This window comes from Neolamprologus multifasciatus, chromosome 13 (assembly GCF_963576455.1).
Source record: "Neolamprologus multifasciatus chromosome 13, fNeoMul1.2, whole genome shotgun sequence".
NCBI classification, from domain to species: Eukaryota; Metazoa; Chordata; class Actinopteri; order Cichliformes; family Cichlidae; genus Neolamprologus; species Neolamprologus multifasciatus.
Genome location: NC_140451.1, coordinates 14001801 through 14015217, shown reverse-complemented (window position 1 = coordinate 14015217; position 13417 = coordinate 14001801). Strand labels below are relative to the sequence as shown.

At 39.4% G+C, this 13417-nt stretch overlaps 1 protein-coding gene across 1 annotated transcript; it reads left to right on the top strand.

Annotated features, from left to right (window-relative positions):
* The first annotated feature begins 7430 nt into the window (after positions 1-7430).
* On the top strand, positions 7431-11299 carry tbxtb (T-box transcription factor Tb). The gene is made up of 8 exons (XM_085181984.1): positions 7431-7762; positions 7847-8111; positions 8215-8349; positions 8655-8716; positions 8817-8878; positions 8962-9138; positions 9460-9592; positions 10353-11299. The coding sequence occupies exons 1-8, from the start codon at positions 7557-7559 to the stop codon at positions 10621-10623; spliced, it is 1311 nt and encodes a 436-aa protein (XP_085038110.1). The 5' UTR covers positions 7431-7556; the 3' UTR covers positions 10624-11299.
* Positions 11300-13417: the final 2118 nt, after the last annotated feature.

Here is a 13417-nt window from a genome sequence, read left to right as displayed (position 1 = left end):
TGCGAGCAGATGTCGGAGTGTTTGGAGAGTTTCTTTTGCTTTAAAGCTTTATGGGTCTTCGGGCAAATAAAACTCCATTTAACAGAAATGACAGGGGTAATGCAAGAGGCAGCGAGACTGTGAGTTGCACGAGTTGTGGTTCCACTCATTATTAGTTATGCAAGCACACTCACTAATATAATGTAACAACATGTGCTGTAGTTTTAAGAAACTTTACCAGAGATTTTATGTTACACTTCAGGGAATACCCATTAAGTGTATACTGTTGGATTCACAGCTTGTCAGGCAAAAACACAATTTTTGTAGTTTTTCCTCTGTACACAACGACGGTGGATTTTAAATCAAACAATCAAGGTGTGACTGAAGTGTGGATTTTAGCTTTAAAAACTGTGCATGTGCCTTTTAGGAATCACAGTCCTTTGTATACACAGCCTCCCCTTTTTTTCAGATGCTCAACATTAATAGGATAGACTAAGAAACATTTAGGAGGGAATGTTTTTACACCTTGTTGTAGACACTCAGCATTTCCACTGGTTAGATGGTTTTCACTTGGTTAGATATTGTTAAGTTGTTTTTCTTAATTATGGAATAATTCTGTCATCGTTGCACTTTAGCTGTGGTGTTTGGTCTTTCAGACTTTTGGTGTTGCTGAGCTGGCCATTGCATTTCTTTTTTTTTTTAACAATGAACCACATCATTGATTTTTGTCCGTCATAAAGTTTTTACTGTGTCTTTGATAGGTTTATTTTGGTGTTTCAGCATACTAACGGCGTCCTTCATCTGCACCGGCATATTCTTGGGCCTCATTACATTGAAAAACTGTAAAATATAAATTTTACTTTGTATAAACATTGGTATGTATAAAAAGTTAAAAAACATTTTTCTCAAATCCCTGAATTAAAGAATAAAGTCTATATTTTAATCATAACAAGAACATTTAAAAAAAACTGCGCCTCTGTCCAACAAATTCTGGACCTAACTGTATGCACATTCTTTAAAGACTTCTCTCTCTAACTCACAATACCTGGAAATAAAAGCTAAGATTTAAAGAGCCATTTATTGATTTTATTTTTAATCTTAAGCCAGATTTCAGTTCTTTTACCCACTTTTATCACCTTTGGTGCACTTGCTGTTTGCACGTTGTGAATATCTGACAGAACCGTGTCAGCTGGTTTCACTCTTGTTGTTAATTAGCTATGAACTGTGTTTAGTAGGAGCATGTATGATGTTAGTACGAGGCTGTCACCCTCAAGCAGCACACTGGCTTTGAGGACATTAGGAGCTTGGTAAGAAAGCAAATGAAGGGCATCAGTGTGAAATCTCATCGCACAACGCACAAACACAATGAGACAGCAGCTCCTCCTGCCCCTGCTGCACAGCTCTGCCATATGCACATTCCCCACATCCACGAGAAAACTCCAAATTAAAAGCAATTAGAGCTGAAGCCAATCCTTGGTTATGTTTTTACGTAATGAGCCACTTCGTCCAATCTGTCGTACTTTGTGGCTATTTATGTGTTTATTATTAGCTGCTATGATTTATTGGACAGTTCATGCAGTAATTTTCTATCTTTGTGGCCATCTGGTCATAGTCACTTCAACATGTTGAATTTCACAAGTGTGCATTACAGGTCTACAAAATTAGTTTGACCAAAAAATGCCATGTCTGTTACTACAAACTCACCTCAGTGAGTGGAAAATACACATAGGATGGAAGTGGAAAAGTTAGCTCTTAACTTGCAGCATCCTGCTGCAACACATATGTAATTTTTCAGAGTTTTATATTCATGCTTACAGTGTCATTGAGTAATACTATTTTTTTAAAAACATGTAAGTCCACAAGTCCACACTGTCCTTCTCCAGTCTTCACCATCTAAAGCTCATAGGGTTTGTATCGATCTGTTACCTGCTGCACTGTTCTGTGAGTAAACACTGCCTTGCTCAGGAGTCCTCCCCGCACACAGTTTGCACCCAGCTTCCAAAGTGTGTTGTCACCCGAGTGTGCAGTGTTATCGGGTGTGAGCGGCACCACATTATGGCCATGCTTGAGAAGTAGCACTCCATTAGGAATATATTACACAACCAGGGGCTCCACCAAGGGGGAGGGCACTGGCCACCCCAGTGCCCCCCAGCAAGACTGTTCTATGTTGGCGTGTGACGCCGATATTTTTAGTGGCCCCCGTATGGCCAACCCAATGGGAAAATTGTGGAGGCCGCCCTGTACACAACACTTTGTGTGCAGGTCACAAGAAATTGTAGTTTGATTAGTTTTTAATGCAAATAAGAATATCAATAATATTCTTATTCTAAACATGTGTTGTCTTTCTAATGATTTCTATTACATTGGGGTTTGAATGGTTTACAAATCACTGTGTTCTTTTTTTATTTGCATTAAACAGTTTCCCAACTTGTTTGGAAATTGTGTGATTTCCTTTCGCTGGCTTATTGGCTCTCCAGCTCAAATGTAAAACTGACTCTCTTTCTCTGTGTGACTCTCTGTGTGTTAATAAGTCCAGATCAAAGAAGAGTTCAGAGAAGCTGATCTTCGACAGCAGCCAGGGGAAGGACAAAACGAAGCAAATGTTTCTCAAGGTTAGTGTGAAAACCACAGGGGCAGTAATTCCACTTAAAAAGGACAATAAGAGGTAAACACACCTGTGGCAATGATCCCTAACTGCATCGTCAGGCACACATGCATAGGCCCACACTGACAACATACACCCAGTATAACATGCTACATGCATTTGTCTTTCTTCCAATAATTATAAATAACATCGCAGGTTTATCAAGTAAAATAGTTTACAGTGCATTTTGAAAAATGTTTGCAAAAACTTTTAGCACTTTAGCACTCAACAACAAATATAACTCTACTGAGAGCAATCAGCTGATTAGCATATGTGCTATACATCAGCCTGTCCCAAACTATAGCGTAAATGCTGTTTCTAGACCAGAAAAGGTCTAAATGTGCATTTTTAGTCTTATTTGGAGCTGTCTGGCAAACTGAGCATGATGGAAAAACTACAATTCATAATTTTTACACTTTTCTTTTGCACAGATGAAAGCACTTTATTATATAATTCCTCTGGAATTAAATTGAATTTTAGTCTATTTCGGACATTGTCATGCGGTTATACTTACATGCTGGAATAAGGACAAAACAGAAAAGAAGATAAGAGGCAGCTCTGTGTGCATCTAACAGTTACTTCAAACAGACAGGCCAAAACATCTCGATAGAAGCAGAAAGATTCCCGAATCACTCTGTTGGTTATAAAAATGTTCATATGCGTATATGAACATCAATTTAAAAGTATTTGTCAGGGAGAAGTTTTTAGTCTTCATTACATTTCCGTGCCTTTGCTTCATGTTAAATGCGGTGGCTCTGTAGCGTGGTGGTTAGCACAAAAAGCAAAAGCTTTCTGGCTTTAGACTGTGACGAGACACAAACCCAGCGATTGGGGGGGACAAGCCAAGTGTCCATCTCCAGCCCGGATTATTGGGAGGGTTACATCAGGAAGGACGTGCAGTGTATCGTCTGTGCCACATCAAACAAGCAGATCTTCTGTGGTGACTCCTTGGAAAATAAGGGAGCGACTGAAACTACCTACCAGCTTTATATTTTATGGCTTGACCTCAAGTACTTGATAAAAAAGAAAAAAGTGTTATTTCCCAAAATGCAACTATTTCCTTTAAAATTAAAAAGAAATGTTCCAAGGAAAAGCCGCATTTACCCATAGACTTGTTGAAGTTTCCTGATCCAATATTAAATTTAGAAAACTTTATAAATAGTATCCTAACAGTTATTAATAAGGATTAAGCATTATTTAAAATATTTACAGTAATGTAAGGGAACGGTGGCAGAGGGTGGTGAAGAGACTCAAAAAACTGAGAAAACCAGAGAAGAGGTTATGCTCAGGTGCTGAGATGAGCATATATGGACAAGCATGCAGGATTCATTTTTTCTCTCACCTCTGTGTCAAAGTGGGCCTAAGCAAACAGAGGGTGAGCCTGACTGGAGGGAAAGCAAGGGAAGGCAAACAGTGACTGGTCAAAGCCAGGAGGCCTGTGGGAGCGTTAAGGTCGCCTCAGTGCTGAAATCTCAGATCCACTAGCTCCGGAGAAAACTCCCCACCCTATAGGCATCCACAGGCTGTCAGTGCTTTAACTGAAGCCCTGCACTGGAAGTACTGGTGTATAAATGTGTTATACATATTGACTAAAACAATTAATTTAATCTCCAAAAACCTCCCTCTCCATGATAATCATTAGGTACTTTATGTTTTAATTATTTTTTTTTATCTGAATACATTTCATCCTTATCACACGTGTCCATATAAAGCATACAAAGCTTATATTCAGTTCATTTCAAAGTGCTAATTAAAAACAACAGTTCCCTCAAAACACTTTATATTGTAAGGTGGAAGAACCTACAAAGAAAACTGAGAAAACCCCAACAATTATATGACCCCCAGTGAGTAAGTGGTTTGGCAACAGTGGGAAGGAAAAACTCTCTTTTAACAGGAAGAAAACTGGCAGAACCAGGCTCAGGGAGGGGCGGCCATCTGCCACGATCAGCTGGGTGTGAGGGGAGGAAGACACGACAACTATGACTATTTATGGCAGCATTAGACTCTTTAGTGTGTTTTTCACAGTTGGAAAGTTACATTGCTTCTGTCTATCTTAATACAGAAGTCAGCTAACCTAATCAACAAACCAAAATGAAGAATATATGTACAGCCCTGAAGTCATTTTTAAGCAGAAGAAATTTCTATAAAGAAAAACATTCAAAAGTAAAAGTGCAGTTCAAACAGATATTGAGGTTGATCATCTCTCAGTTGATTTTCACGAGTTGTGCCAATGATGGCGAGAAAATGAAATCAAAAGCCAGTGAACAGCTTATTATACGATAAGCAAATGGGTTAAAATATGCAAAACGCTTCTCTTTTTTCTCAAGATTCAAAGCGGAGACAATACAAGTTTAAATCTTTTTTCTCAGGTTTGCTTGAATTGCACCTGCATTTCATCCTTTGAGGATTGAGGGGGGTGGGGGTGGTCTGGGAGGGGAGGGGAGGGGAGGGGATCTAAAGCTCAATAGAGATCAATGTTAATTCCCAGTCCTGCTGACCCACACCAGGAAATGGCCTGGTGTGACAGTTAGCACCAGGTGGGGTGTTGGAGGAGAAGAGACAGGCGCCAAATGGGACACTAGGACTGTGGGAAATGACACCTCTGACTTTTAAACCATTTCTACCTCGGCTAATATACAAAGCGGTTCCTCTTTTTAAATGACTAAATAACTAATAGAAAAGGAAGTTATAACTGAATGAAATGCTTTGCACTTGTAGATAAAAGCCGCATTCACAGCCAGAAGCTTGACTTTATGAGGACCTTCCAGACCGAGCTGATTGACTTGACTAGAATTTAATGCTGCGTCTTCAACTTTTCTATTAAACAGACAATCCCTGAGATCCATGAGAAGAGCAGGAATGCAGATATTTACGTCAGTCTTCTAAGGCAAAGATACGCCCTTTCTTTAACCAACATAGTTTCCACATAAAGGTTGGTAAGTGACATGGAAAGTTTAACCTTTGTCTGTGAGATCTTTTTTAGTAACATTCATATTCATTGAGGCGACACAATCTGAAGACGTCTTTCAGCTTCTCTTTAACCTGAGTGGGATTTGTTTTTCTCTGCTTGCTGTGAACTCTGATCCAGACTGCTGGACACAGAGTCAGACTCACTGTGCTGGCAGGAGGAATGAGGCGCCCAAGATTTGGTTAGTAACACAAGCCAACCGCAACACAACACCACAGAGCTATACTGGAAGCTAACACGTGGGTGCCACAAACTATCTGCTTTTATCATTTGTTTTTATCTTATTTGTTATTTCTTGGATGCCACCATGGCAACGGCAGTATATAGTAGTTATTTGTGAGGGTGACACTGCTGTACTAAATGAATGTAAATCACTTTTTCATTTAGTGAGTTATCAGTGACTGTGTTTTTTCTTTCTTGTTCTACCGTAGGTCCTTCCAAGCACCGGCTCCAAGCAGGAGGGGAAGCCAGCCCAGCCTATCGAAACAACGGGAAAGTGTTCAGACTCACAGACCCTCGCATCCCCAACACCTGAGCAGGGTATCAGGTGCATGAAAGCAAATATGAAAAACAAAAACTGTTTAGACCGATGTTCATGTGTGAGTGTTTTCTATGCAGCCAGCAGGGTTTTGAGACTTGGGTGTGTGACACAGGAGCCTTCAGTGATTCGCTTTTCAAAAGGTAAAGGTTCTCAAAATAACTGTTTTCTTCAGGATTCAAGATTCTTTACTTTTGTGTCAGTTTGTTTTAATAAAAACATTCATCTACGCTCACCGGCTTTTTTAAGTTTTAGTAAAATGATCAAGGATGTTGTTGTTGCACTTTGTGTGCATTTGTCTAGATCTTTCATTCATTCATCACTTATATTAAATTTGATTGGATAGAAGTGAGCTGGGGCTCCAAAGGTCAAGATGTGCCTGAGATGATTACACTATATACAGTACAGCCTGGAAAGCATTCACAGTGTTGAATACTTACATGCTACATGTTTTTTTAAATACCTTTTTAAGATTTTCAGTCAAATTTTTTTCTGTTTGTCATTATGGTCTATTATATGAAGGTTTCAATAAAGAAGTGCTGTGAATACTCCACGTGCACTCTACATTATAAATAATAATAAAAAATGAATGGCATAAATGTGAATGAGTAAGACATTGTCCCACAAGCCACAAGGCAAAAATAAAATATACACTAAAATTTTGACTATAACGAAACATCACTTCAGACCTTTTTTCTTAGAGGAAATGTGTATGACTCTCCATAAGAGATTTAGAGTTGTGAAACTTGGACTAGTTCAGTCAAAATAATTGGAGTTAGTATTATTTATTTTTAATTCATGTGGATTTGTGAACTTTTATTTGAATTTTTGTGTGTGTGGATCACTGTGTTGTCATTTTCTTTGTTTATCTTTGTTCCTTCCTTTTTTGTTGATTTGTTTATGTTGAAAAAAAACCCCAACAACAACACAGAACTGAAAAGGTTTCAAGCTGTAGCTCAGAAATAATTCTCATAAAATCGGGCTGCCATCAGTTTACAATAAAAGTGAAAGAATTACTCAAACTACAGCGTGGATATTGTGAAGGCCAGCTATGGTCAGCGATTTGCTTTCTGCAGGTGTGGCTTTGATCTAAGTGTCAATGTTTACAGGTTGATGTAATAAAGAAGGTCAAACTGCTTTATTCAAAACACTGTCATCCTGTGGGCCTCAATGATATGGCCGCTTTCAGCCAATCTGCAACAAGTCTGCGAAGATCAAAGAGGAGATGAGCCAACCACCTCTCCTCCAAACACCCATCCTCAGCTGGAGCTTCTCTTTAGCCTTTATAGGCAGGAGCTGTGAGTGACGTTCAGCTTCCTCGGACAGAAGTTGTTTTTCTATTTGCACAAGGAGACGAAAGAGATTTTGGAGCAGCTTTAAGGTTATTCAGTAAGCTACGTGTTTCAGCCCTGGAGGTACTGGACAGAATGGCGACAGGCGCTGGCGAGTGTCCGAGCAAGGCCGTTCAGTACCGGATAGATCACCTCCTCAGTGCGGTGGAGAGTGAGCTGCAGGCCGGGAGCGAGAAAGGTGACCCCACGGAGAGGGAGCTGAAAGTGTCCTTGGATGAGAGCGAGCTGTGGCAAAAGTTTAAAAACCTCACAAATGAAATGATAGTTACAAAGAATGGCAGGTGAGCGCATGGATGGATAGACTGATTTAAAACACAGTTCTAAATTTCTTCCGTTTTTTAAAATGTGTGACTTTATTTTGTAAGGCGCATGTTTCCGGTGCTGAAAGTGAGCGTGTCTGGACTGGACCCGAACGCCATGTATTCCTTTTTGCTGGATTTCGCGTCTGCAGACAACCACAGGTGGAAATACGTCAACGGAGAGTGGGTGCCTGGTGGCAAACCCGAACCTCAAACTCCCAGCTGTGTGTACATCCACCCAGACTCCCCAAACTTCGGCGCGCACTGGATGAAGGCTCCCGTCTCGTTTAGTAAAGTCAAACTCACAAATAAGCTCAACGGAGGAGGTCAGGTAAGTGCAAGGCAAGTTCGTGCCGTGTTTTTAAAATGAAATACACAATGAAAATGTGTTTCAGAGACACAGCATAGCTTCATCTGTGTTGTCGTTTTTCCAGATCATGTTAAATTCTTTGCACAAGTACGAGCCACGCATTCATATAGTTCGGGTTGGAGGCCCACGGAGGATGATCACCAGCCACACTTTCCCAGAGACACAGTTTATTGCAGTAACGGCGTACCAGAATGAAGAGGTAGGCAATGCACCGATTTAGGTGTGTGTGTGTGTGTGTGTGTGTGTGTGTGTGTGTGTGTGTGTGTGTGTGTGTGTGTGTGTGTGTGTGTTTTAGAATAAAATGAGTTTAGCAAGAAATATGGTTAACAGAAATAGAATACAAATAAAGTTTAATGTGTGCGTAATTTACGCACAGCTTTTGCGCACGATTTAGTTTATTCGGGATTTTTTAATTTGGGGTTTTGATTTTGCTCGTTTGTTTGTTTAATTTTAACAAACCATGTCCACGTTATTTATACATTTTTTTTAATATTTGGATTTTAGATAACTGCCCTGAAAATAAAGTACAACCCTTTTGCCAAGGCCTTTCTAGACGCAAAGGAGAGGTAAGGATACATGTGAAGTTTAAATTTTGCATTAAAGTGTGTGAAAGGGTTTTCTCAAACAACACAATCAGTAGAAATAAACCAGTCTTCATTCTTGCAGGACTGATAATAAAGACATACGAGAAGATGCCAGTGAAAACCAGCAATCTGGTTACTCTCAGTGTAAGTATTTTTTTTTTCTTTTTTCATTGTAATAAGCAAGTGGTACTAATCTTTTCCATTATTTTCTCCTCTCATGGAGACAGTGGGTAGCTGGTTTATTCCAGGGACAGCTCCTCTCTGCCCTTCAGCCAGTCCTCACAGCCAGTTCGGGAGTCCAATCTCCCTCTCGCCATCCCATGGTTGCGAGCGCTACTCCACTCTGAGGAACCACCGCTCTGCCCCTTACTCCAGCCCATATACCCATCGGACCAACTCACCCAGTGAGTATCTCTCTGCACCAGTTACCTTCGTATAGAATCACACCACTTCCTTCCCCAACTATTAACAAGAAACTCAAACAAACGTTACTGAGCTGGGAATGTTTTGCATTCCTTTGGCTTTTGTGCGAGCGGAGCCTAAGAGCTGTAAACAGCGTGGCTTTGCACAAGGACGTATGAGATTCACCCCTGTCACTGTCAGGGGGACTAGTCCTGAAACATACAGACAAAACAACAGGTGATAAACTTTATAATAAAGATATATAATTTGACTTTTGACAGATATATCCAAAACCACTGAACACAGATGTCTTTGTGTTGCAGCCAGTTTCTCAGACAACTCTTCAACTTGTCTGTCGATGCTTTCAAGCCATGATAACTGGTCCAGTCTTCAGATGCCAACACACTCGAGCATGATTCCCATGGCCCATAACTCCACCTCTGGTACCAGTTCTAGGTTTGTGCTGTTTTCTTCTGCTTATTTTTCACTGACTCTAGTCAGAAATAATAGGATAATCACAAAAGACAATGAAAAATCAGTCCTTGGATGTGCAAGATCACAAATCTTCTCTCAATTATTATCTTTTTTAGTCCAAAAGTATTAGTAAAGCATTAGGAGGAACAAGAGTTTGGTTTACGTTTGGTCGAAATGATAATTTAAACATACAAATAATTATACAAGATGCAAATAGTGCATTAATAATACTGGCGAGAAAGGAAAAACACATATATAAGGCAAAGATTTCAGCTAAACTAGATTATAAATCAGTTATTTGTAGCAAAGGTCCATTTTTATGCATTTTGAAATAGATCATGTACAAAAAGAATTACGTTATTAGAAGTTAAAATACTTAAACTGGCTCTAACACTGAAGCTTTAGAGAGTGTGAGGCACTGACTTGAGATTGTTTGTTTGTTCTCACAAACAACCGTTAGATACAAAATCCATACAAAAAGTAGCATCATCAGAGACGTTGAATAGCTCTCCTTCATTTCTCTCAAATTTAGCTTTTCATTTTGTCTTTTTCACTTTGCAAAAACTTAATGATCTTAAAGTTTCAAATGATCTTGTTCAATGTGTTAAAAAACACATTGAACAAATACAACACATTTAAAAAAAAACTTTATCGATGCCATGTCTGAACATTTGAATGAGAAGCACTTTTAAAACATCTAAAGAAGAGACGAATGAGATGTTTTCTGTCCATCTCTGTCCAGTCAGTACACCAGCCTGTGGTCTGTGAGCAACTCGTCACTCACTCCGGTGTCCCAGAATGGGGGGATAAACAACTGTCTGAGCTCCCAGTTTCTTCGAGGGTCCAGCAGCCACTATCCCACCCTGTCTCATTCAGCAACAGTGCCCTCCTCTGGCTCTCCCATGTACGACAACAGCACGGCCACAGAAGTGCACGATATGGCTCAGTATGACCTCTCGCCACTTGGCCGACTGCCATCCGCCTGGACCCCAGTTACGCCTCCGTCCCTGTGATGAAAAATTCTCTTCAAGCTGAGAGAAAAAGAGAGAGATCGCCATGAAACCTCATGCTTTACCTGATGTTGGTTTGAAAGGTGAAATTAGTTCTCAAAAACATGATTTGGTCCTTTAAACGTCACTGATAATATTCGGTCAGTTTCTAAGACATTTAAACTGGTGCTAATGAAAAGTAGCAAAGGCTTAAATTCAGCCTTCGGATGACAACTGAAATAGCTGGGGGGGATTTCCTTTTGGTTTACTTTTGCTTGAATTCATTCAAAGTATTTATTCAAAAAAGCAGGAATTTTAAAATGTTAATCTGCTTACATTAAGCATAACTGCATAACATTCACTGCAGTAAGCAACAAAGATGTACAGTTGAAAAATGTTAAATTGCTAATACATTGTTTATAGTGTAAATGAGAAAGGAATCCAGCAAACTGTAAATAGCTAAATGAGGGGTTTTTTCAAGGTTTTTAAATGAAAAGTGTAATCCATTGTCAATATTCTGCAATCTGACATTAAAGATCATGTTTCTCATATCGTCTCTTTTACATTCTCCCATTGTCCTTTCATTGTCCGTGTGGTTTTAATCATTTAGTCATATTGATTCAACAATAAAAATAAGGGACAAAAGGTTTACTGATTTATTTTAAGCTGAAACATTTCATTAGGATTGTGCTATTTTATTTTAAATCATTTACACTATTCATACTGACTTCAGCATGTGCAGTATGTCTTTCTGCTTCTCCTTCCAATGAGCAAAGAAGAATAATTTTACACATAATTGTGTTTTCACAGGACTCTCTGCAGTCCTGTGAAAATGTAAGTCTGCCTCATGCTTCAATAGCTTGCAGAAGCACCTTTAGCAACAACTTGAAGTAGGGTCAAGTTCTGGGTGAATTTGTCAGTGTCTCGCATCATTGTGGAGGAATTATAGCTCACTCTTCTTTATGACCAACAAGCCCAAACTATTAACCCTACACCACCGCCGTGTCCGTCCAAGGACATTGTTGCAGAAGATTTGTGGTTTGTTCAGCTGCAACTTTGCAAACCTTTAGATAGGGATGTTTACTCCTGTCAACCCTTCCAAACAAGTCATACTGGTTCAGTCTTTTTCTAATTGTACTGTTGTAAAACGTAACATTTGACATGTGAACTGAGGCCCGTAGAGTCCAGGATGTAGCTCTTGCCTGGTCTGACCTTCGGGTGAATTTGCTGGGATTTGCTGGGACAAACTGCCAAAACTTCTGCTTTTATAGAGGTGGTCACGCTTGCTGATGATCAATTAAAGTACATATAATCAGCAGGGCTTTAATTCCTATGGAAGCAGTAAGGGTGTGCTTAGTTTTTCATAGACCTGTAGGATCCTTGAAAACTTTCCTTTTCACATGGATGTACGTAGATTTGAGGAAGGCAAGCTAAACCACTGGAGGCTGAAGTGCTTGAGTGTGAACGTCAGGGTGACAAATCTCAGAGAACCACACAGCTTTTGTGCTCCCACCCCGTTTCCTTTTATATCTCTCTGGGACGTTTTCTTGGACACACATTAATCTGTGTCTGGAACATTGTGTGGGTTGTCATTATGAAAAGAATAACTTACACCCTGCTCAGTTTCACTTCTTAAACCTTGACGTTTTCTATATGCTGAAAGATTTTCAAAGTAGTATTGTAGTTTTGAATCATTTTGGTTTGGTATTTAAATAATATTCTCATTAAATGCACAAACTATAGCCTGTTCTGCTCCATGTTATTATGCAAAAAGCTGTTTAGCACCGTGATGTCAGAGTGCACGCCCAGGCGTGTTTCTTGTTAATTAAGTTAGAAAATATTAAGTCGTGTCAGTGCAGGCATGACATGTAAATAACCTCAGGACATACAACAGTGTTGTTTTTGTTTTTGTCCCGTGTTATTGACCTGAAACGCTGCAGAATTACAACTTAATAAAAATGTATTTTTTTCTGTAGTTTTTAAATGAAATAATTTCACAACAATATTTGGTTTCTTCTAAAGTTCTCACTTTTCATTTTTATTTTTTATTTCTTATTTTGCCTTTTTCCTTCAGACTGGATATCAACTCAGTCTTTGTTCACACCAGCACCGTATCCGCTGGTCATATGCCACATTAGATCTGGGTCACCACACTGTGATATCACATGGGAAGCTTTAATAATTCTGGTGTCTCTATAGTCGTGTGCAAGCACAGAGGCTCCTCTCGCATTTTATGTAAGTTCAACTTCTTTTTGCTCAAAGTGAAAACAGTGTGGTATCATGTAAGGAAGTACCCACTCTAAATCATACCCTATTTTTTCAGCTGTTTTACACCAAATGGGTTTCCAACATTAACAACATCTGGATTAAATGAGATTCCAAACTAACCACTGAGACCATAAACTCATTATAAAAAATATTCTTACACAGAGTTTAAAGTCGGATCATCTTCTAATAGAATTCAGACCAATCATACTTACGTCTACAACCAGAGGACCTGCCCCCTGCTGGCCATTAAAAACAATGTTTGTTTAAGGCACTTCCTCAGTGACTTCACTTTTCAGAGAAGTGAATGTTTCCAAATGTCTTCTTTCCATGATGTGAGGTCATTTTTTTATTTCTCTTCTATTTATATTGTTTGCAGAGTCAGTTTTCCTAACAATGAAGCCATTGCTGTTACATTTGCTGTACATTCTGTATATGCTTTTACTACAGGCTTGAAAAGCATACTTGAAGAAGGCCCTTCTTGGAGGCAGAGGCGACTGTGCAACAACAGGTCCCTTTTTTGAGGCAGATTAAGTCATTTCGGTACCAAGAT

Excerpts from the sequence above, each read along its gene's own strand:
- tbxtb (XM_085181984.1), top strand. The coding sequence starts at position 7,557 with ATGGCGACAGGCGCTGGCGAGTGTCCGAGCAAGGCCGTTCAGTACCGG. Across the intron at positions 8,350-8,654 it reads CGGCGTACCAGAATGAAGAG|ATAACTGCCCTGAAAATAAA; the intron begins GTAGGCAATGCA and ends TTTGGATTTTAG. Across the intron at positions 9,593-10,352 it reads ACCTCTGGTACCAGTTCTAG|TCAGTACACCAGCCTGTGGT; the intron begins GTTTGTGCTGTT and ends ATCTCTGTCCAG.